This window comes from Schistocerca cancellata, chromosome 6, assembly GCF_023864275.1.
Source record: "Schistocerca cancellata isolate TAMUIC-IGC-003103 chromosome 6, iqSchCanc2.1, whole genome shotgun sequence".
Lineage (NCBI taxonomy): Eukaryota > Metazoa > Arthropoda > Insecta > Orthoptera > Acrididae > Schistocerca > Schistocerca cancellata.
The window spans coordinates 148,709,588-148,734,810 of NC_064631.1; the positions used below are offsets into that span (position 1 = coordinate 148,709,588).

Consider the following 25,223-nt stretch of genomic DNA (forward strand, 5'->3'; position numbering starts at 1 on the left):
TCATACATTTAAAGGTCCCACCATTGCTATGCAGTAGTGATACAAGTTCTATAACAAAGCTACCAAATGTGGAAGTTCCAGCAGACCTTGGAGAACAAAACAGTTTGAGATATGTGTTTGGTTACATCTTGAAGAAACTTTTTTCTTTACATAATAGTGTCAAGTGCAGGAATCTACTTGTAGACAACAGCCAGGACTTGGATGCAAATGACAAATTTTATGGCCATTTCAAAAGTTATGAAAACAATTTTGGAAGCTTGGGTTATTTACAGTGAAAATGTTAGTTTATTTTTTAGTGATTGTGAAAATCAGATACCTTCACCTTTTGATGAACATTCTCACAAGAAAAACTGGTGAATTATATGTGGACTTGATGATTGCTATCCCAAGTTTTGCTCCTGGATGTTGTGAAGAAACTAAGCTGCTGTTAATCAAGATATTTGTTAAAGTGAGACTCGTTTACCGGCTCAAATATTGGAATCAAGACTTAGTTTCTAACAACAAGAAAGCAAATAAGAAACTGAAGAAGGAATGTTCCAACCTTAAAAGGGATAAAGGATCGAAAACTACGTAGGGAATGTGGTGCCACACTACAGTGACAGTGAATTTTTGGAACATTTTCGTGTGCGGTGTCACATGGCAGATCTTAGTGAAAGATTTAGAAATTCCTGGTACTATAATTATCAGGCAGGGGGAATGGGAAACTGCTCCCACTACATCTCATTCTGATATTTTTGTGGGTAACTTCCGAGAATGTTTGCCTGTTGAAGCCACTGGCTCCAAATGATAGATATTGAACGTGCGATTGTAAATCAGTCACACGACTGTGGTGGTGGGCATTATCAACATGTTTATAGAAGTCACTACAGCAACGACAAAAGAAGAGCGTTATTAAAATACTTGTAATTACAAAGGAAACGACTTACCTCATTCGTCGTTGATGTTGTCATGAGAAAGTCGATTTGGTGAGTATGCTATGGGAAGCATTCCTTTTTTGCCGTAACCTGGGCAAACTCTGGCAATGTCATGCAAAAATATGGGTAGAGTGTCACTTGGGTTACCCTTTCTTTGCATATGCAAACTATGGAAATAGACGTACTGAAATAAGTAGAGTTAAGACTCTTTCACATGGACGCCCTTCTCTTTTAATGGAAGATTTCCACAGCTGCTCGATGTTTTGCGTGTGCCCCCTAGGGTCATCTGAAGGCACGAACTCTACAGAGTGGTTGACGAACTTGTGGTTAAATCCTCCTGCTTTCATTGTCTTGTAGGACTGAAAGCTGTCTGTACTGAATTTACTACTGGGCAGTATAGAGTGCTTTATCAAACCGACCTTCTCTGGACAACACTCTCACAACAAAACACTTGCAAGACTCTCGTTCTATACCACCGAAGACCCAAATATGTTTCATTTCATTCATTGGATGTCGTCCTCTCTGGTTTTTTCTTCTTGCTATATGCAATTCGTCCACTTCAACAGCTTTACTTGGTCCACCGATCGTTTCACTGTTATTGGTCACTATTACATAACACACATCTCTGCAAAACCCAAAATAGTTGCACACAGTATTAGTAGATAAGTCAGTTTCTGATGCTGTTGTTTGCAGGGTGTAGTCCCTAATACAGCAAGATAAAAGAAATACGCTGGTCTGGATGGATACTTTGGAATAGTCAAAATATGTATTCTTCCTGACAGTAGTTCATTTTCTGCAATGAAATTGTAACGATATTTCAGAATCAGAACTCGTCTTATGAAGTTTCATACACTTCAACCCACTGCAGTCTACACAGTCCCTCCTTTCCTCGTCTGATATTAGTCCATATTTGCGACAAAATGTCAAACAATTTTCTACATTGCATAAGTATGGAATTATATTCTTCCACATGAGGCAATCGGCCAAAGAAACATCAACAATACTCGATATCCCACTTACTAGTGACATAAATTGTCTTAGTGTCCCTAGCAATTCACAAATAATTTATCGCAACACCCACCACTACAGTCAGGTGATAGATTTACAATCGCACGTTCCGTATCTATCGTTTGGAGCCTGCGGCTTCGGTAGGAAACACTCTTGGAAATTACCTTTTTTGGTTCTCTGCCTATGAAGCGGCAGGCTTCAGAGATGTCGCAGATAGATTTAATATCTGTATTTCTTCTATACGATATGTTATACAGAGAGTTACTAACTTTGTCAGTGACTTAGGTAGAGAACTTATAAAGTGGCTGTCCGCTGAAGAAAGACCAGAGATTGAGGCTCATTTCCAGGGAAATGGATGGCTTGGTGTGATTGGGGCAATAGACGAGACTCACATTAGAATTGATAGTCCGCAGAAAGATCCTCAGTCGTATATGAATAGGAAAAATTATTTTTCCATTCAGCTCCAAATGGTTTCAGATCATAACCAATGGATTAGGGACTTATTTGATGGCTATCCAGGATCTGTGTATGACGGGAGTGTGTTCAGGACCTCTACACTCTATCAGATCCTCGAAGAAAAGTGTAGAGATTTTCATCTTTTGGGTGACAGCGCCTATCCCTGCACTAGGAATTTATTAACACCGATTAGAAATAAGGGCTTTTCTCTAGAGTGCAATGTGATTTCAGTATGGCACTCTCAAAAAACAGTTGAGTGTTAGGTCACTGTTTTGGACAGTTGAAGCAGAGTTTTAGACAATTATACCACTTAAAATTGAGGAGTGTTAAAGAGATGGCACACTTCAATCTGAGTGTGCTGTGTGCTACACAATCTAGCCATGGAAGATAACTTGGATTTATAAGATAACGAAGGTACATACAGCAATTACTGTATCATTTCATTATTTTACTACAGGTACAATAATTTTGTAAATGCTACTGACATAAGCTTAATATGCAAATAACTTTTAATTCTTTTGAGTGTATTTAAGTATCTGATCCACACAGGTGTACAAGATAATGCACTGGCTGAAGAAGCAGTGGTTGACTTCTCCAACAGAGATTACAGAAGCGCTATTGCAAAGAGGAACATGATTGCAGCACAGCTGCAAATGTAAAAGCAGCACCAGATGCCCCATCACCAACATATGACAACAAATGTAAGTAAAACCCTATCAGATAAAATTATACACTCTGGTTGTTAACAAGGTTTAATGTTCAGTGTCTAAGATTTTCATTCGTTCATTCATTCATTCATTCATTCATTCATTACTGATCCACTGAATCATTTTGTGTACAAAGAGTACATGATATGGGACAAGTCATTATAGTTGTTAAACATTTAAAAATACATAACACCAAATTAAATACACCTAGACTTACACAATTGTATGATAATTACAGGGTATAGTATTAGGATAGTCACAAGTTGTTCAAAATTAAGGTCAACAAGGCCTAATTAAAATTAAAATCTGTGGATACATTTAAAATCAAATTACATACAGATAAGCATTATGTAATTCACACAGTAGTTAAGATGTAGTAGATAAATATAAGAAGTACATACAAGTAGATAAAGTTTTAACAGGCGGCTAGGCCTTATTGAAATTTACATTTTGAAGATAAATTATAGTATAGAAAGATACGTGTGCAAATATATTATATACATTCAAAATATTCATGTAAGTTATAGAAACAGTATCTTAATAATATCAATTTAAGCTTTATTTTAAAATGTGCTGGATTGTTGTTTTTTTGTTTAGTGGTAGATGCACTTTACACTATCAGCATATAATTTGGTGGAATGGCGAAACTGTGTCAGCAAGTATTTCCCTCTAGAGTCGTGCTGGTGATAGTCGAGATTCTGCTTTAGGCTGCCAATATTTAGCTTGGTATAACTTAGTATCTTGAATAGGTACTGGCATGGAAATGAAAGAATACCTAGTTTTTGGAGTAGTTGTTTACATGAGCCTCTTTGCTTTTTATATAACATTATCCTGACAGCTTTATTTTGGAACTTAAATATTTTATTGAACTCAGAACTGTGGCCCCAGAATATGAGTCCATATGTTTGGATTGGGTGAAAAAGAGCATGGTACACTGACATTAGGATATTTATACTCATCAGTTCCCTGACTCACAGAAGCATAAAACATACTTTACTGAGGTTGCAATACATTTGTGTTTCTTTTTGTTTTTTGTCCCCCCCCCCCCCCCCAGATTGTACCATTGATGTGGATGTTAGGATGTGCTTTTACGAACTACACACGGAAGCTCAAAGTGAAGGAAGCGAACCTCAGGCTACGGAGGAAGAATCGAGGGCTGTCCCAAAATAACCAACAGCTAAGGCATATAAAAGGAAGTAAATTAAGAAACAGATAATGTTAAAGAATGTAATACTGTAACTCTAAGTATTTGGTTTCAGCTCAGCTGTTTCGACTATAGGAATGCTGTCTGGCAGTGTTATCTAAAGGTTCTGAGTCTCTGAAAGACTTTTAAAAAATTTTAACTTGTGTAAGTTCTCCGGATGAGCCACTGCATTGTCATAATTTTGTTTAGAGTATGTGCATTTTATTATTTTTATTTTTTTAAAATATAGACCATATTAGTTTTTGAGCTGTTAATAGTTGTATTGGTTTTTTATTGCCAAGCAGGTTTTCTGTACAAGTTGTATGTTATAATTTCTCCTAGATATGATATTCAAATTGCTTGACTGTTTTCACCTGTTTCTAATTTTACTAGTGTCTGTTACTATCATATTCTTTTCAAGTGATATCTGGGCTCCAGGACTTTACATTAATAGCAAGTAATGCTGAATAGCCTGTAAATCCCGAGCAGTTTATGTGCTTGATCTTTCTTGCTTCCAATTTGTATTTTCTTAAGGTTTTCATGGTATTATTCACTAAGTATTACAAATGGCTGAAGAGTAATGGTGATAGACCATCACCTTATTTTAACCATTAATGGCTCTGATAGTTCTCCTGGATTTGACTTCATATTTTATGTTTATGAGGGTTAATTTTATAATTTTGGCAATTGTATGTCCAACATTCCAAGAGATATGGGCGCATTCATAGGTTCTTCTGAGGCCTTCAAAGGTTATCACTTCTTTCTGTCATCTTTTGTAGACATCCATTACTAATTTAAAAATAATGTTGCTGTTAGCTTCTCCAGGGTCTATAAACTCCTTGGGAATCTTAGTTTCTGTCCAACCTGACATGTACAGTGATTGTACAAGACTGACTAGACTTTATGTGCACTCTAAGAGGGATATCCCTCTAATTATGAATTTCTTTCATTTTGTCACAGATATATAGTAGCTACAGTCCAATATTCTGGTAGTTCTTTGTTCCAGATTTTAACCATGCATTGGTGTAATTTCCTTGCCAAATCTGTGGCATGTTTACACTGTTCTGCAAATGTTTAATATGCTTTGTTTTTATGCTCTTTATGCTTCGCACTTCATGGATCAGCAGTGGGTTTATATTTTCTGGTTCTGTTTTTATTAGTGTTTGACTTTATTTGTAGTAGTTCTGAGGATTTTGACAGTTTACTTGTTTGTTAAATGTGTTTTAACATTTTTAGGTTGACCACAAAACCTATTCATGCTTTATCACACTTGCCATAGTTAGTGAAAATTTCTCAACTGACTGGAAAACTTTGAATAAGTTTGAACAACATGGAATGATGTAAGAGAGTCACAAATGTAACACCAATTGTGAACACTGATTCATATTTTCTGTTTTTCTACTGAGAAATAAAGTTATTCCAGTCTGGTTAAGGTTGCATATTTCTTATTACTTACATACAGCATGCCAGTAGTGTAGTACTGCTGAATCTGTGGTAATAATGCTTCTGTGAGATATCAGAACTTTTAAGTGTTACAGAGTTTAGGTTAGCATCTCACTTTTGTAGAGCGGAAATGGAGAAAGAGGGAGTTACCACATTCATCAGGAACTGTCGTAAATTTAAGAACATAGACATTCATAAATTTTGCCTAGAACAGCATATGGAAGCATGTGCAAAAGAAGTAGAATTTCACAAAAAATCCTTCATAATATTAAGCGTATATCGAGCACCTGCAGGAAACTTTAATCTGTTCATAAACCACCTTGCAGCTGTACTGGCCCATTTAACAACCAAAAACAAAGAAATAGTGGTTGCTGGTGATTTCAATGTTGATTTCCTTAAAGACTCTCCCAATAAGAACTTATTTGAATTAGTAACGCTATCATTCAATTTAATCTCCACTAGAAAGTTCCCCGTTAGGGTAGCCTATTTATCACAAACAGCCATTGATAATATCTTTATAGAAAAGTCCAATGAACAAAATTATATTACAAAACCAATAGTCAATGGCCTCTCAGACCATGATATGCAGTTCCTTCTGTTAAATGTTAATACTGAACAGGGTATAAAATCTGTTAAATCTGAGCTGAAGAGGGTAATCAATAAGCCAAAAACTGATTCTTTTAGGACACTCCTCAGAGACATTCACTGGACTGATGTTTACAGTGCTCATGGCATGAATGAAAAATATAATACTTTTGCTAATAAAGTGCTTACCTTATTTGAGCACTGTTTCCCCCCAAAAGTAACCAAGGTCAGAGCAAAGTCTACAAAGAAGCCATGGATTACTCAAGGAATAGGGGTATCTTGTAAAACAAAAAGAAAACTGTATCTGTCAATCCAAAACAGTTCCGACGTTGATGCTATAGCACATTACAAAAAACACTGCAAAATATTAAAGACTGTAATACGAACATCAAAGCAAATATATTACAAGGAAAAGATAGTCGTATCAGATAACAGAATAAAGACAATATGGGGTATAGTGAAGGAGGAGACCAGTAGAACCAGACATGAAGAGGGACAGATAGCATTAAGAGTAAATGATACATTGGTGACAGATGTGTATAGTGTTGCAGAACTTTTTAACAAACATTTTACAACTGTTACTGAAAAGATAGGGTTCTGTAGATGCTGCTATGGAATACCTCAGACCAGACATTTCAAGTAACTTTCATAATATGCATTTGACCATCACTACCCCAGCAGAAATAATGTCCATTATAAAATCTTTAAAATCAAAAACATCTAGTGGGTATGATGAAATATCAACAAAGTTAAGTAACATATTAACCTATCTGTGTAACCAGTCGTTTATCAGTGGAGTATTTCCTGAATGATTGAAATATGCTGAAGTGAAGCCACTCTTTAAGAAGGGAGATACAGAAATAGCATCAAATTTCCGTCCAATTTCACTTTTGTCAGCATTCTCAAAAGTTTTAGAAAAAGTAATGTACAATCGGCTTTATAACCATCTTATCTCAAATAACATATTGTCAAACTCGCAGTTCAGATTTCTAAAGGGTTCTGATATTGAGAAGGCTATCTACACTTACAGTGAAAATGTGCTTAATTCATTAGACAAAAAACTGCAGGCAACTGGTATATTTTGTGATCAGTCAAAGGCATTTTACTATGTAAGTCACAATATCCTTTTAAGTAAATTAGAATATTGTGGTGTAACAGGAAATGCTGCAAAATAGTTCAAATCTTACTTCTCTGGCAGGAAACAAAGGGTGTTATTAGTAAAGAGACATTAAGCTAACAAGCATCATCCAACTGGGAACTAAATTACATCTGGGGTCCCACAAGGTTCCATTTTAGGGCCTTTATCTTTTCTTGTGTATATCAATGACTTTCATCAATAACATTACCAGATGCCAAGTTCGTCTTGTTTGCTGATGATAAACATTGCAATAAATAGCAAATCAAGTGTACTCTTAGAAAGATCGGCTAATAAAATATTTGTGGACATTAATCATTGGTTCCTAGCCAATTCTTTGTCACTAAACTGTGAAAAAACACACTACATGCAGTTCAGAACTCATAAGGGGTGGCACACGAGTATATGCCTAACATACGTTGACAAGCAGATAGTAGAAGTGGACAGTGTGCACACCACAGAACTGCTGAAGCATCTTAACAAATCTCTATTTGCAATGCGAATTGTGTCAGACATAGGGGATATAAAAATGAAAAAGCTGGCATACTATACTCTCTCTCATTTCATAATGTCATATGGGATTATTTTTTGGAGTAATTTATCAAGCCAAGCTAAAGTTTTCTGGGCACAAAAAGGTGCAGTAAGAGTTGTATGTGGTGTGAACTCTAGAACATCCTGCAAAAGCCTGTTTAGGGAACTAAACTACTGCTTCCCAATGTATTTATTCCTTAATGAAATTTGTCATTAAAAATATATCACTTTTTCAAACCAACAGCCCAATTCATGGAATCAATACTAGAAATAAGAATAATCTTCACAAGGATTTAAAGTCACTTACTCTTTTACAAAAAGGTGTGCATTATTCAGTAACACACATTTTCAATAATTTGCCAGCAGCCATAAAAAGCTTAACAACCAATGAAATTCAGTTTCAGAGAAGTCTAAAAGATTTATTGGTGGCCAACTCCTCCTACTCCATTGATGAATTTCTCAGTAGAACCAACGAGAGAGAGAGAGAGAGAGAGAGAGAGAGAGAGTGTACACACACACACACACAAAACACACACACACACACACACACACACACACACTCTCTCTCTCTCTAACTTCTGCACCATTTCAGTGCAGTAATGTGTTCATTGTAATTAAGTATTGTAGTAGTTTTCTTACATGTTTATTACCTTATAAATAAAAACTTTTATTTTAAAGTCAGTGCATTTGTGTTTGTAAAATGAGTGTTCATTTAAAAAAAAAAAAAAAAAAAAAAAGAAGAAGAAGAAGAAGAAGAAGAAGAAGAAGAAGACTATCATTCCATTTGGGACCTGTGGAAGGTACATTAGCTTATTTGTTTCAGTTGTAAATATTTGTCATGTATTATTTTCTGACATGTTCTACATCCTGGAGGACCTCCTCACTACAGATCTAATCTAATCAAATAATGTGGATCATAAAAGAAACTATGTAGTATAAATGTCATAGGAAAGTTCTTGTAAATACTTTAGGGTTAAAGAAGACCACTAATATTGTAAAGCAGAAGTGTTGAGTCATTGATATGCACACAGTGATCTGGTAAAAACTAATGTCTACTAATGTCCTGTAATCCTCCCTCCCCAGTCTCCTGGACCAGACTGGAATTTACTTTGGTTAGAACATTGACTTTGTTAAAAGAAGTACGGTACCCCTGTCTCTACAAACAATGTTAATTTTTCAGGTATATTCAGATTTTGTGTGGTTTTCATGTATTTACAAATGTTTCATGTACTAGATGGGCTGTTCCAAGATGTTGCTGGCTTCCTGAGGATCATTTTGCTGATATCAACCTTTGGCTGGCCTATTTAAGACAACTGCAACCAACTACCATTTTACATCTGATCTACAATGTTTTGCAATTGATCATGAAGTCTTCTCTTTCACCCGGCAAAGAACTCATTATTACTATCACTCTCATATTCCCAAAAGGAAAGGAAACTATTCGATTGACTATATTATTCTGTTCATGATATAATGATGTTGATTTGGAACACAAACATTCTACAGTTGTAAAATATGAACATATGTTTGAGATTCATCCTAAAACTTTAAAAAATGCACTGACTGTGCAGAAGTACTAGACTTTTTTGCAATATTTGATATGAGAGGCCCGTCTGGTTTTCCTTTGGGTTTGTGAAAACATTTCCATACGGGGAGGGGGGGGGGGTGTTGTGTTAATGATTCACTTACATTAAATAAACAATGTGCTGTTTGTGTTGAAAGATGTCTTTACAGCAAGATAAGAAAATGTCCTAAAATATTGTAAAGCACTTGTTATAGCATTTTAGGTACTGTAATGTGTTCTTTCTAAATGCTCTTATTAAAGTAACTAAAACATTGCTGCCAGTTTTACAAATGTCATGTTTTTCGTAAGCGTGGATAATTACTTGTTATTGAGGTAATTTCATATCAAATGCACTGCTGTTGTGACAAACATTTAAAGAGTACAAATAATTCAGATAAGGAAGTCTATTATTTTATGGAATTCACTGACAATCTGTATTTAACTGTATGATTGTTTTTATGCAAATAAACTTTATATATTCTGTCCGTGTATTTTGAGCTGTCCATTGTATTATGATGAAAACTCCTAATCATTGTCAGATTAATCCATATTTCAATGTATAATTGTAATATCTTTATGCAAATAAACTTTATACATGCTGAATGTATACAAGGTGTTGCAAAATGGTACGGCCAAACTTTCAGGAAACATTCCTCACATACAAAGAAAGAAAATATGTTATGTGGACATGTGTCCGGAAACACTTACTTTCCATGTTAGAGCTCATTTTTTTACTTCTCTTCAAATCACATTAATCATGGAATGGAAACACAGCAACAGAACGTACCAGCGTGACTTCAAACACTTTGTTACAGGAAATGTTCAAAATGTCCTCCGTTAGGGAGGATAAATGCATCCACCCTCCGTCGCATGGAATCCCTGATGCACTGATGCAGCCCTGGAGAATGGTGTATTGTATCACAGCCGTCCACAATACGAGCACGAAGAGTCTCTACGTTTGGTACCGGGGTTGCCTAGACAAGAGCTTTCAAATGCCCCCATAAATGGAAGTCAAGAGGGTTGAGGTCAGGAGAGCGTGGAGGCCACGGAACTGGTCCGCCTCTACCAATCCATCGGTCACCGAATCTGTTGTTGAGAAGCGTACGAACACTTCGACTGAAATGTGCAGGAGCTCCATCATGCATGAACCACAAGTTGTGTCGTACTTGTAAAGGCACATGTTCTAGCAGCACAGGTAGAGTATCCCGTATGAAATCATGATAATGTGCTCCATTGAGCGTAGGTGGAAGAACATGGGGCCCAATCACGACATCACCAACAATGCCTGCCCAAAAGTTCACAGAAAATCTGTGTTGATGGCGTGACTGCACAATTGCGTGCAGATTCTCGTCAGCCCACACATGTTGATTGTGAAAATTTACAATTTGGTCACGTTGGAATGAAGCCTCATCCGTAAAGAGAACATTTGCACTGAAATGAGGATTGACACATTGTTGGATGAACCATTCGCAGAAGTGTACCCGTGGAGGCCAATCAGCTGCTGATAGTGCCTGCACACACTGTACATGGTACGGAAACAACTGGTTCTCCCGTAGCACTCTCCATACAGTGACGTGGTCAACGTTACCTTGTACAGCAGCAACTTCTCTGACGCTGACATTAGGGTTATCGTCAACTGCATGAAGAATTGCCTCGTCCATTGCAGGTGTCCTCGTCGTTCTAGGTCTTCCCCAGTCGCGAGTCATAGGCTGGAATGTTCCGTGCTCCCTAAGACGCCAATCAATTGCTTCGAACGTCTTCCTGTTGGGACACCTTCGTTCTGGAAATCTGTCTCGATACAAATGTACCGCACCATGGCTAATGCCCCGTGCTAATCCATACATCAAATGGGCATCTACCAACTCCGCATTTGTAAACATTGCACTGACTGTAAAACCACGTTCGTGATGAACACTAATCTGTTGATGCTATGTACTGATGTGCTTGATGCTAGTACTGTAGAGCAATGAGTTGCATGTCAACACAAGCACCGTAAGTCAACATTACCTTCCTTCAATTGGGCCAACTGGCAGTGAATCGAGGAAGTACAGTACATACTGATGAAGCTAAAATGAGCTCTAACATGGAAATTAAGCGTTCCCAGACATGTCCACATATCTTTTCTTTATTTGTGTGTGAGGAATGTTTGCTGAAAGTTTGGCTGTACCTTTTTGTAACATCCTGTATACTGAGCAATTCACTGTATTACGAAGAAAAATCCTAATCATTGTGATGCACTCTGTAGAGGATGGTTTGTTGCGTACATAACTGAAGGCTCGTAAATTTGGGTGGGTTTGAACTTGGATGAAACGTAGTGATTCATAAACTACCAACACGTCAAAAGAAATGCTTCAGTAGTTTCATTGGTATTATTTCTTGAAATACAATGTAGTGAACAGCTGTTGTGCCACAGTTACTGGAATCTGAATTTATTTTTTTGATTTTATGTTCATAAGTAATGAATTCCTGTAAAAAGCACTTACAGGACACTCAGTTTATTTTACTCATCCATTAATTATTTTGTAACATAGAAATTCTTGAAGTTTTTCACTTTCTCTGAATTTTTCTGTCCATTTTTGGTCGCTTGGTTATGTAAAACTCCCATGTGCCTTACACTGCTCTGTTCTTTACATACAGAACATTTCTTGAACTGAGATGCCCAAAAATGGAATGAAATGAGTGTGAATGTGCAAAGTATGCACATTTTAATGTTTTGACATGCTTCTCTGGACAGAGTCCGATATGGCATCAAAACCACACGAGAATTTGGTTTTTGTTTTATAATACTGAAGATTTCACCTAGTCAGACTGGATCAAGCAAATGTACCTGGTAACAACTTAGTCTGATAAAAAATGGGGGGGGGGGGGGGGGAGAGATGGATGTTCATGCATGAATTTGGGTACTGTGTTGCTGCGACAGTTATTGAATGCTTCACATATTTCTTTACGACTAGAGATGACACTATCTACATTCCAAATGTTATTGAGTGACATTTGCTTTTTTCTTAAGTGTCATTGTTAACTCTCCACATGGCTACATTCATTGCTACAGTAGAATATGAATAGCCAGTTGCAGTTTCTTGGCTTCACAGAGAACCTTGTTAATTGTTTAAAAATTTGAAATAACCATGAGATAACTTGTCTGTATTTCTGGTGTATATAAACCAACCACATTTTTGCAAGATATTCATACTCCTCCCTACAAGATTATTTTAGTGGTGCCACATAGATGTAAATATGACTGTAAATGCTATGTCATAGTTCAATATTGCAATACACACCTATTCATATACCTTCCACCCATCATCACAGGCACTATAAACAACTTTGGTCTACTTTATGGAGAAAATATGTGGTAGTTTCTATGTTGTTCATAGTATTCCCTTTTTATTCACATTTGTCTGCTTGTGTGTTTGGCACAGATATATTAAATATCGAAGAGTTGTGACAAGATAAAATAGTAAAATACTGTTTAATCTGCAGAATGATATTATTAACAATAAAGCTGTTCATAGCACATAGACACTAGCAGCACATTTGTGATGGGACATCATCTTGGTCTTTAGTCAAAGTTTTCGATTTTACAACGTTTTAACATATTCACACTCCACATTGGCACTGACCCCAATCAGTTCTGGTTTGTGTTTCTGATTTGAGCCTTAAAATGGGTAAATAATTTCAACAGTAGAGAAATTTGTCGGACCTCTATTAATGTGGACCTCAGTGTGTGCTGGATAAGAATAGGATTAGGCCTTTTGGATAGGTATAGTGCAATAACAAATGAGTATCATATGAGGGGAAAAGTTAAGTAAAATTTACACATCTCACAACAGAAGTAGGTAAGTTTGCAGCTTTAACATACAAGTAACATATCCCTCAGTTATCTCTCATGTTTCACCTCCTTGCAGTATTCTGAAGTTGTAGCAGTACCATCCTAAAGCTGCTAAAAAGCCCAAACGCTGCTTAAGATACAACATTTGGTTCCTGCAAGCAACTACATACAGTGCGCCATGTGAATTGCTGGAAGGGCTGGCTTTGTATTTTTTTAACTATATGAAGTATTTTATGCCAATAGCTTATTCTTTATTTTACATTCTTCTCTTGGACAGGATGCAATAAAATCATATTGAGTACTGTAACTCCGTATGTCTCGTCTGAAATATACGCTACAGTGGTGCACTCAAGATTACATATACATTGTTTGAAATGTTGGGATTGTGAACCCATACCTGATATTGCAAAATAGCATCTCTTTCAACACGGATAACAATAGACAGAAGGAAAATACCCCCTGGTGGTTTCGTAAAGGCGCAGTAGCCCTAAATCTTAATCTTTCACATGTATCATTTTAACTATACATTTCAAACCATGTAATTCCCTTGAGGTTAGTTAAGGAATGATTAACTTTTCACTCAATTCATAGTTTGGAGTATCCATTCCATCGAAGATTTGTGAAACATTCATCATAACCAGTCTACTGCCACTACATCTATTGTGGATCAACATTATTTGATGTTCAATGCTTCAAGTGACGTGCAAATATTAAATTGGTCGAAAGAACTTTCCTATAATTTAAACATTAACTGGGCACTCATGCAGGTGTGTGATTCTCAAAAGCAGTTTACTTTCAAAGGTGCTACATAATATATATAACTTTGGTGCAATACTGTATATTTATAGCCACTTGACAGCAATAAGGCACAGTACTACCTGCACTGCCTTACAAATATTGAAGAGGACTGTTGCATGAGAACATGGACAAAAACCATCTTATTAGAAATCTGACTACCAGTTCTGTTAAAGAAGATATTAACTTTCTTTAAATTAAAGTTCCATTCTTGTTTTAAGAAGTGTTGGAACTGAAAAACTAACTCGTCTAAAGTTTCAGCTTCTAGTTACCTTTGAAAACTATCTTTTTAAAGCACAGTAACAACGCATTGAAAAGGCATATGAGACTATCGGTGCTATAGTGGCCTAACCCACAGCACACTGGTTTGTGGGAATGGCCACTGGAATATATTGACTTTTGCAGAACTGATGTGTAAGGTAGTGATTGCAGCATATAGCAATGATTGTGATATACATAATGTGGCATGATGTCCAGTAATCGGTTATACATGGAGTTAATCGTAATAGTGTTTTTAGACTTTTTGTGTGAGTTGGGCCACTGTTGTTTCGCGCACTTGGCTGTAATACACAAAACATGTGGGATAGGCCGTTATTACTTTACATACTGTAGTCAAACATTGGACAATATACACATGAGGCGTTAATGTTCATCATGCGTTACATCATTTACAGGGATGGTGTCTCCACAGGGCTGTGCAGATGTCAAGTTATGGCAATACCCACAGCACACCGGGGGTACGAATTGCAGCAAGATCATTTAATTGGTCTTTTTCAATACGCTAATAGTATGTCCATTGGGATATAGCACTTCCAGAGTCTCAATTACTTTTGACCCTCGTTTAGCAAAACTGACATTGGCAAATGGGACACCTGGCTCACTGGTGTACTTATAAAACATGTTATGGGGAGAGCATACTTTATACTGAAGCCACTGAATATGGAACCATTCCACCCTGGTATTGTGTGTCAACACTTTTCTGTTACGTATGTTTCTCTCTAAACGTGCTGTGGACATGAAATCATTCCTTGTCATCGGTAGAGTGGTGAAGGGTGGTTGTTTTTGTGCAGTGATAATGACATTCATCCAGTCAGAGTGTGTGTATGTTCAGATGAAATTTCCTGTTCTTTGTGATGATACCAAAGTCCTGGTCACATGGTAGGTATGAATGCCCACCGACAGAATTTATGGTGGATTACTTCCAGTGTGAAGTCTGCATGCAGAACCATGAACTAACACAATAAGGCCATTTTTATATTCCGATTCTGCCCGCCACATTGATCCGAGTCGCTTTGTTTGGACATTATGTTTAATGCAATGCACAAGACACGATCCAATTTCCTGCGTGATCCTTGGGATGCTTCGCCCTCACTCCATACATATGTTGTAGCTTTCTTGGTACATAGGTCATGTATTCCAAGGCGGTATGTCCACAATTGCTGCTTGTAACATAAATACCAGTGTCAGTAAAGTCCTTATCAATTCAAAGGCAATCACAGTCGTTCTGTTGCCTCCCTTCTGCTGCGTTGCGATGCTTTCCCATCCGCGCACTCTCGAACTTTCGTTGTTGTAACTCTCTTTTACGTTCCCATTTATCCTTCTCTTCTGCAGTGTCGGATGCAGTATGTTTAATGTTATAGAGGTCACATTTACAGCGGGAATCACAGAGGGATGAAAGGATAGATTAAATCTTGTATTAAATATCTGACCAAACATGTAGTTCGAGACCAGATCATCATGCTCGACTTTATATAAGTGGTATAACCTCCCCATGCTCAGGTCTGGTTACAAATACTTCCAACCTACTGTTTCATTCATTCGTGCATAATGGCTCCAGTATGCTGGAAACCGGTTTTACACACCTTGACATTCACTCCCCCTTCATTCTGGAAATGGTATGTGTGTGTTGCTCATCTATTCTATAGTCATATAGAATAGATTCCAAGCATGTGTGTCAATTTTTACCTCTCTATCTACATTATTCCATGGTTTATTAAGTTTTCAAATTTATACTGACTTTTTGATCACCCCATATAAGTAACTTCAATACAGTCTTCATATTAACAACTTCTAGGTAGCCTACTGCAAGAGAATTTCCCAAAATCACTTCAGGCAAATGCCGAGATGCTTCCTTTGAAAGGGCACAGCCGATTTCCTTCCCTAATTCGATGGGACTGGTGATATTGTTTGGTCCCCTCCCCCATACCAACCAACCAGATGTTTGCGGACAATTTTGTGCAGCAAAATTCAGTCAAAGCAAATTCATAGAACCTGATTTTATCAATCATAATGTCTTGCTTCAAGGCAATTTTTCTCTGGTTGCCTGTGTGCTTGGGGGTGGGGGGAGACAAGCTATTTTTGTGGGGCAGATTTATATTGACAATGGTTATGAAATTTCATTACTTAGAAAGAATTACACAAACAAAATGATATGTAATTACATTTCCCTCAAAGCAATATAGATGTTGAGTGGAAGAAGACCAAATTGTAAAGAAACTGGCTGCACTTACTGTAGATCAAAGTATTAAGTACCATTTTACCTATGTGACAATGCAGAAGGAAAACAGTAATTTTCAACATTCCATTGCTGGAGATATTATAAATTTAGTTAATAAAATATTTAAGACATTTATGTTCTATATCATTTTGTTTCCCATTCATTCCTCTCCGTAACAGAATATTTTTAGGGAATGGGTGAGCTGAATTATTGTATTATGAGACAATGTACGTCTGAATTATGTCATTCGGTTACCTGAAAGCATATTTTCACACAATTATTACAAGAAAGGAACAAAAATTACAAAAAAATTATATTGGTTTACTTATATATAAAATACAGTAAAACTGTTAAACAATGGTTGTTGGTCTTCTTCAAAGAGAGAAAAAATGCAGATTCATTCCTTTACTCATGGAACTGCCCTGGAATCAAATTGGATGACCAGCCATAGTGTGCACGTAGTACTCATCTATAAAGCAAGACAAAAATGTGTTCTTCATTCATAATCACATACCAACTAGCTTAAGAACAGCAGTCATCAATCTGAATATTGTTTTGAATACAATTTTACTATACTCGGCATGGTCCTGTTTGTAACATCACGCCATTGCCTTCCTCCAACTTTTGCTGGACTGGGGATTGGGCCCAAAACCTTTGGCTTTTTAGTCTGGCCAAAAGAATTTTCTGTTTCATAGTATCAATCTTTGAGAGCCAACTATCAACCTAAAAACAAATTTACAGTAAATATAATACTACACACCAGTTTTCATTTCCAGAAAATTTCTCTTCATTTGTAATTCTCATGTAATTATCAATAATGAAACTGACTAGAAAATAAAAAGAAATATATATTTTCTGAGAAACAATTTCAATTACAAGTCATGCCAGTACTACTTCTGATTATTTCCTGTTCTAGAAGCAGAGTTCATAACTTTTTTGCTCCAAGTGTGTCAAATAGCATCTAGAGTTTGCTTTGGTACAAGTTGCAGTCTTATCAGTTACACACTCCTTGTATGGTTCAAGTAAGTTGCACAATGTACTGTTGAGTTAAAGTTTATGTGATTGTCAAATTTAACATCAGAAAAACAAATGCAAATAGACATTTAACCTTTATTTGTAAAATAAACTGATTAGAAACATAAAATGAGGTTATTGACAGTAGAGGTGAATGACAGGAATTGACAAAAGCTCAGTTTCATTTTTTAACACTTTAATTGTTCCAATAGTACAAGAAAACAAAGGGTATTGGAGCAACTGCCATGGACTTAGGGACCCATCCTAGCATTCGCCTGACAATCTGGGAAAACCATGGAAGACCCAAATCAGGATGGCAGATGGAGGGTGGGATATCACAATATACAATTCACAATTACAATTTACAATCACAGATACAGTTCACAATTACAATTTCACTAACCACAAAATTCACAGTTCACAATTACAGTTTATAATCACAATCACTAATCCTCCATTGTCCTCCACAGGTGTGACATGTGATGCCCTCAGCTTCAACCTGTAAAAACAATGAGCCAACACCCTATCAGCACTTGCATGACAAGATGTTGAGCTCACAAGGACTTTAGTATGGAAACAGGACAAAGCACAGTTTATCGATGACATTTCCAAGGTCCTTTATAATAAACATAAGGAAAGATGGCCAAAGTGTGACAGCATCTGGCCCCCTTCCTAGCGGTGTAATGAGGACATAGAATGTTGCTGAGTGTTATGTCCTTTGGCCAGTACTATCTGGTGGAAATCGTGGAGCATTCGGCTGATCGGTTCAATGACCTTTCTATTGTTATTGGTCTGAAGTCAATATATATATTGCAAGGTAGTTTAGCCTGCACGAGTGAGATAGTTATTTTTTGACTTCGCGTTGCTCCATGGTGAGTGAAGTAAAGTAAGAAAATCTGAATGAGCCAGGACTGGGTTACCAGACAGGATAACGAGAGCATGTGTCGGAAGTGTGCAATGAAACAGTCATTGTTAGCCGCTGTATAATTTGTGTTTTTTGAGATTGACAAGCAATACGTGATATTAATGTGGAGTTTAGTAATGGCCATAATACAGTCTCTTGATTTTCGAAGGTAATTGCTAGTATTTAATTTTGATCAAAGGATTCTGTGATGAACTATTGTGTACTACAAGCTTGTATAGGACTTTGAACATTTGGTGGTCTATGTTTGCTGTAGAACCTGCTTCAATGACTTAGTCAAAAGAATACAGAATGTTTTCTCTGCTAAAAAGATCTCATTTCACTCACGGACAATCATCGAATTAGCAAGTGCGAATGGTCGTGTTCCAATTCAAGGAGATCGTATAGAAGTTTTCTTTCTCTTACATTTCAAGAATTTTACAGGCCTGAATCACCAGCTGCTTCTCCACCACCAGATTAACTTATCTACATGTATGAAATTACGTACGTTGTGGGAGTAGTTGACAACACACAGAATATTGTACTTCACAGACATACAGACACTACACACACTAGTCCAATAACGAATTTAATATTACCCATTGAAAAACATTAATTCTTCTTTTGATCAGAGACTGAAGAGTTAACAACAATACAAAAAAGGTTGCTTACAGTACATCAGTCTATCCTCTGCCACAGTACTGCTTCACAGTATGGGATCCACATACGATTGAAGATACCAAAAAAATTCCAAAGGCAGCTTGTTTAGTATTATCACAAAACAGATGTGTGCAATATGCAAGTTGGAGTGGCAACCATTAAAACAAATGAATGGTGATTGCAGAAACAACACTTGTCCACTTTTGGTTAAATTGAGTTAAGAGCTGATTTCCATGTTATGGCACTCCCTCTATCAAATGAACGCAGAAACATTTGTCCATCATTCTTAATGGGACAAACAAGATCCTGATGTTATGTGTGAGAGAAGAAAGAACACTTGTCGAGGACTAGTGCTATTTCTGCAGCCAACGTTTGCTAGCCTGTTGTGTAATATCATCTGTGTTTACACAGTTTTACTTTGTGAAGCACATCAATGTTGAACAGGGAAGATATGGATGTACATGATGGTGGTGAAAGCAGAAAGAGGAAAAAATGTGTAAAGAATGTTGAGTATCAGCATGAATACATAAAAAGGTCGCGAATTAAAGGTTTAGAGTACAAAAACTACAGTGGAAACTTAGTTTCAAAGAAAAGCATTGGTGTGGACTGCAAGGAAGTAATGTTCTAATACGGGAGGTTATACATCAGTAAAATAGTAAACTAATGATTTATTGCGTGACTGTAATTTTGTAGATGTTGTAGAAACTGCTTTGGAAGGATTCCTGAAGAGGAAAGAAATGAAGTATTTTCACTTTTCTACAACATGACATCAAAGGACGCACAAGATTCTTATCTCCAAGGGCTGATTACTGTAGGTAATATTTCCAGAAGACGAAGAAGAGTACCAGGAGGAGGCAACTGCAAAACAAGATGCAACAATTCTCAGTATTTTATTAATTCCAGCACTGGACAATCAGAGGTATGCAAGAAAGCTTTCTTAAGTATTGGTGGTGTCACAAACCAAAGGGTAATGAGAATAAGCAATCTGATTGTTTATGGAAAGTCACCTAGTGACCAGAGGGGTAGAAATGCATCAGGAAATCAAATCGGCAGTGCAGAAATAAGTTTGATAATTCATTACATAAATTCCTATCCCCAAAACATTACTCACTATGGCACACGAGAACAGCGTTATTTAAATAGTTATCTTAATGTCAAAACCATGCATAAGCAGTTCAGATTAAAACATCCCCAAGCAAGTGATATTAAGTACGAATTTTATTTAAAAATATTCAAAGAACATTTTTCACTTACATGTGGTGCTTGTGAAGCACTTCAAAATAAATTACAAAACAAGACACTGAATGAAAAGGCTAATAGGGTTGCCGCTGCAGAAATGATGGTTCATAGACGCAGGGCTGCAAAGTTTTCTGCTCGTATTCGTGAAGTACAAGTATTGTGTCAGAGAGACGAGGATGTTGCAGGTATCACCCTAGATTTTACGCAAAATCTGTCCCTTCCTACCATTCCAGTTCAGGAAGTTTTCTACCTTCGGCAACTCAATGTTAATGTATTCAATATCCACAACCTGAAGACATGCAACATTCTACATTTATCACGAAGGTGTAGCAAAGAAGGGTCCCAATGAAGCCTGCATGTTTCTGCTGGATTACATACGAAACGAGTTGGCACCAGACATAAAATACCTGCATATATTTTCAGATGGCTGCCCAGGGCAGAATAAGAATAATACTATGGTCAGATTCCTCATGGCAGTTGCAGAATCTCAGCATTTACTCAGAATTTATTATTATTTCCTGGTCAGAGGCCATTCATTCTTACCCTGTGACAGGGACTTTGCAGTGATTAAGAGGAAAATTCGAGCTGTCGATAGGATTTATAGGATCATGCAGTTTGTAGAACTTATTGTTGCTCCAAGTACCTTTACCAAATACCAGGTTAAAGTTGTTTCAACAGAGTTTGTACTGGCTTTCAAACAATGGTGGCCTAAATTTTAAAAATGCAATGCCTTGTCTTTGGAAACTATGAACAGCAAAGTCCTCACGAGGAATGAGAAACAATCCTTCACCATTTCAGAATTCATGGAATTTGAATACAATAGTGAGTGTAGTGGGAACGTCATTTCAAAACCATACATTGGAATCCTGGTGATGCACACTTGTTTACTTCTTGATTTAAAAACAGTAACTCTACCGACAGCTGCAGCATACGAAAAATGTGTACCGCTAAGTGAGAAGAAAATAGCTGACCTCCAAAATTGGAGCCGTATATCCCTGAAGAGCACTTATCCTTTTACAGAGCTCTTTACAACTGGCCTTCAGTAGACAGCAGAGGGCCTGACAGTGAATAATAGACATGGGTACAAGCAATATTTCACTAAGCTTGCTATTTACCTGATTGTAATTTGTAGTTAAAAGTAGTAGTTCAGAATATGTTATGTACACATAAAATTAGAATTTTGGTAATGAGAAATAATATAGCTGATCTTCAGAAACTTATGTAGCCTAATAATTTTTGTATTGAACATAATAAATTTACAAATAAACTGCTGAATAACAACACAGACTTACATTTCTGGCAACCAATTGATTTCAGAAACAGCACATGTCCACGAACTTAGTGTATTTAAATCATTGTATAATCTAGTCATTACATCATCGAAAAAGTGTCTGGACATCACCTCCTTAAACTGTGCTGTTCAAAGTAAAATAGAGCTGTCAAAGAAAATAGAATACTCAGGCCCACAAACTTATTTTTCTGTTTTCCTCAAAAATCAACATGCATGGACTAATGCTGTTTCTAAAATCAGCTATTTAAATGTTGTTTACTCTGTGGTATGAACACTTTACTTTGTGATATGACCATTCCTTGAAATGTCCTCAACTTTCTCCTGTAAATGTGAAAATATGTGCACCAACATAAAAATGAATACGAGAAATCTGAACACTCACTGATTCAAGTGAATTTTTCCCCACAGGCTTCGAGTGAACTGTAGATGAAGTGGATCAATGAACTAGCTACTAGGCACTTGAGTGGGAATTGCATATTAGTCATGGAGCTGTAAATCAGTCCCTTGAATTACTTATTATTTGCACCTAGTTTTGCTGTACTACATGGAGAAATCTCTGAACAGTAATCACTGAAGCCTATAGAACAATCTCTGAAAATAAAAGCTAATTTAATTTATATCTAAAATAGACACTCAAAAATTTTACTGGCTGGTCAAATAGGTCAGAAAGTTCAATTAACTTGAAAGACACTTCAAGAAATGAGTTAGAAAAACATCAAAATGATACATGAAATAGGACAGAATGAATGCAAAGGTAATTTTACAAGAGTTAAAACAACTGTGCTTCACTATGAATGGCACGTTTAAATTAATGCCTAGCAGTTCACTGTAATCTGACAAAGAAATTGCAAGAATAAAATTCTTTTAGGGCCAGTAACACACAAAGCAGTTTTTAAAAACAAATGACAAAATATAACAAAATGAAAAAGAAAAAATTTTTGGGAGATGTACAGGACAAATGCCAACAACCTGAGGAACATATCTACAGAGATGTGCGAAGAAATGAACAAGTAGTACCATTGCTGTTAATTAAAAATTAAAATAGCTCTCCCCATCCCTCCGAAGGTGTTTCAAATTTACAATTCCAAAGGCAGAAGCATTCATCAGTGTGAGCTTGTTCTGAAGGGAAGACATGTTGGGGAAAAATACTGGAGGAAAATAGAGCAATGAAAGAACAAATTGCCACACAGTCCCCAACTGACGAAAGTACCTATTTGGGGTCAGACATTTGATTTTAGTTTCTTGGACAGGTGGTTAATAGGTAAAATAGGCAGGGGAAATGCAAGCGTCTATGGAGAAGATTGCTTATAAATCGCTTTTGCCACCTGTCCTAGAATACTGCTTAAGTGCATGAGACCCATACCAAACAGTAAAAAGTATACTGAATACACAGAGACTGAACAAATGGTCACGTGTTGGATCCATGAAAGTGTCACAGATGCTTTACATGAACTGGCATACTAACAAACTGTCCCAAGAAAGCCTATTTACAAAGATTTAAGAACCAGCTTTAAATGACTGTATTATTCACCTACGTACAACTCGTGTAGGGATCGTGAGAACTAGATTACACCTATTAGAACTCACACAGAGGCATTTAAACATACATGAACATAATGGGAAAATCTAATAACTGGTCAAATGAGTCACACCTTCTACCATGCATTTTATCAGCAATAGACCAAGTGGTAACTACCCATTACATTCCCCACTTATCACTAACAAAGCTTTTTGTAAAGCTGAGGTATCCTGCAGAGTGTTCAAGAGAGAATTAGCAAAATTTGCCATATATAAATTATGAAAATAGAAAAGACACACTATAAAGGAAAGATTTAAAAATTAAATTTAGAAGGATAACTCATCCGAGTGTCTAAGTACTTCCTGAAGTAGTTTATTGGTTTCCAACGTTGCCTCCAGCGAAGCACGTGTCACTTCAATGCTTGCCCTTGTTACTTCAATGCTTGCCCTTGTTAACGCCAGCTTCTCAATTTCCATCTGGCGTCTCTTTTTTCGTCTTTCACGCTTCATCTCCCGCCACTCCTTTAAATAATTTCTCATTTCTTCTTGTGTATCCCTTTGTGCATACCCCTTGACCTTAAGCTTCTTGTGAGGAGGGGTAGATGTATTTGCAGAGTCCTTAAATATTTGACATGTACACACACAAAAATCATTTACATGCTCATGCAGAAAAATTATTAACATATATCATGCAGATGTGTGGCATAGAAAAGTATTCCATCATAGTAATGTTGGCACTTACCCAGCAATGTAAATAATTTAGTACATGAAAGAATGAACATGGTCAAATATTAATGCTTTTAGGCAATTTTTTCTTACTGAAAACAATTTCCATATCACTAATAAACCTGTGTTTTTATAATTAAAGTAACTCTAGGAGGAATAATCAAAAACTGGAAATTTCTGGAATACTTAAAAGGATAAAATGCATATTAAGGAATGCAAAAAAACTACAGTGCCTCTACTCAAGAACATTATTGGCATTAATAGTGTACAAATCAAACTGGGGTCATATTTGCTTGACAAATTAGTACATATAATGAAATTTGACCAGAAGTATCACTGAGTGCACGGAAAAACGAAAAAACAAAAGTTCACATAAACGCCCAGCATACTCCCACACTTTACACTGAGAGGACTTAATTTGCAAAACTTCTGAGCGAGATCTTACAAATATGAATCAAAACATGCATTTTTTAAATCTGCCGATAGTGGTCAAACAAAACTGTGATTACGTCCACTTACCTTAGAAGACGAATTGAAAAAAATCTTACGCACATAAACCATAAATTAAAGGATACAGAAAACAGGAAGGTCATATCCAACAAAAAGCTATGAAACTATAATACTCACACCCACACGGACTCTTAGCATTTAGTAATTAACACCTAGGGTAGTACAAGTAAAACTATCAAAAATCATTTGCTTGGAAATTACTCCATACAAAGCACTTAAACATACTTTAGTAGTTGTGTATGAACGTCATAAAGTGACGTCTCAGGAAGTATGTACACATATTTCGCTCAAAGAATTAAACTTTCCAGTGAAAATAAAAAAACTAACCTTCGTCGAGGATCCTGATGGTCCTGGAACAACCTGGTCGCTTGGTTGTTCGCTGGTGGCTGCCTCCGCCCCATCGTCTAAAGAAATTATAGCGCTGTATTAATGTACATCACAACCGTTATAAATTAGAAGTATTTTAAAGAAGTTCAAATGATGAAAGTAAGAAGCATCAAATGTAACTTACTTGCACCATCAAGCAAGACCATTTCTTTCATGTACATGGAATATTGAAATCTTTTTGTCCTCTCCATGATTTCTTTTATTCACGTGCTACTCGCCACTCGGGACGACGATCAAAGATCATATCGATGCACTCTACACGGAGTGGACAAAGAGACTTTACACCTGCGCTTGATTGTTGTGGAGGTGGGTAAATGGGCGGGGCTT

At 36.7% G+C, this 25,223-nt stretch overlaps 1 protein-coding gene across 2 annotated transcripts; it reads right to left on the reverse strand.

Annotated features, from left to right (window-relative positions):
• Positions 1-17,478: 17,478 nt before the first annotated feature.
• Positions 17,479-25,205, reverse strand: LOC126190755 (uncharacterized). Of its 2 annotated transcripts, XM_049931270.1 has the most exons (4): positions 25,021-25,205; positions 24,837-24,913; positions 23,634-23,891; positions 17,479-18,163 (listed from the first exon to the last, which is right to left on the reverse strand). In XM_049931270.1, exons 1-4 carry the CDS (start codon positions 25,085-25,087, stop codon positions 18,089-18,091), a joined length of 477 nt encoding a protein of 158 aa, XP_049787227.1. In that variant the 5' UTR covers positions 25,088-25,205; the 3' UTR covers positions 17,479-18,088. The 2 variants fall into 2 exon arrangements, 1 of the variants encoding a protein (XP_049787227.1); XR_007538282.1 differs by lacking the exon at positions 23,634-23,891 and having other exon boundaries at positions 25,021-25,080.
• Between the last annotated feature and the right edge of the window lie 18 nt (positions 25,206-25,223).

Excerpts from the sequence above, each read along its gene's own strand:
- LOC126190755 (XM_049931270.1), bottom strand. The coding sequence starts at position 25,087 with ATGGAGAGGACAAAAAGATTTCAATATTCCATGTACATGAAAGAAATG. Across the intron at positions 24,914-25,020 it reads GGTCTTGCTTGATGGTGCAA|ACGATGGGGCGGAGGCAGCC; the intron begins GTAAGTTACATT and ends TAATTTCTTTAG. Across the intron at positions 23,892-24,836 it reads CATCAGGATCCTCGACGAAG|GACTCTGCAAATACATCTAC; the intron begins GTTAGTTTTTTT and ends CAAATATTTAAG.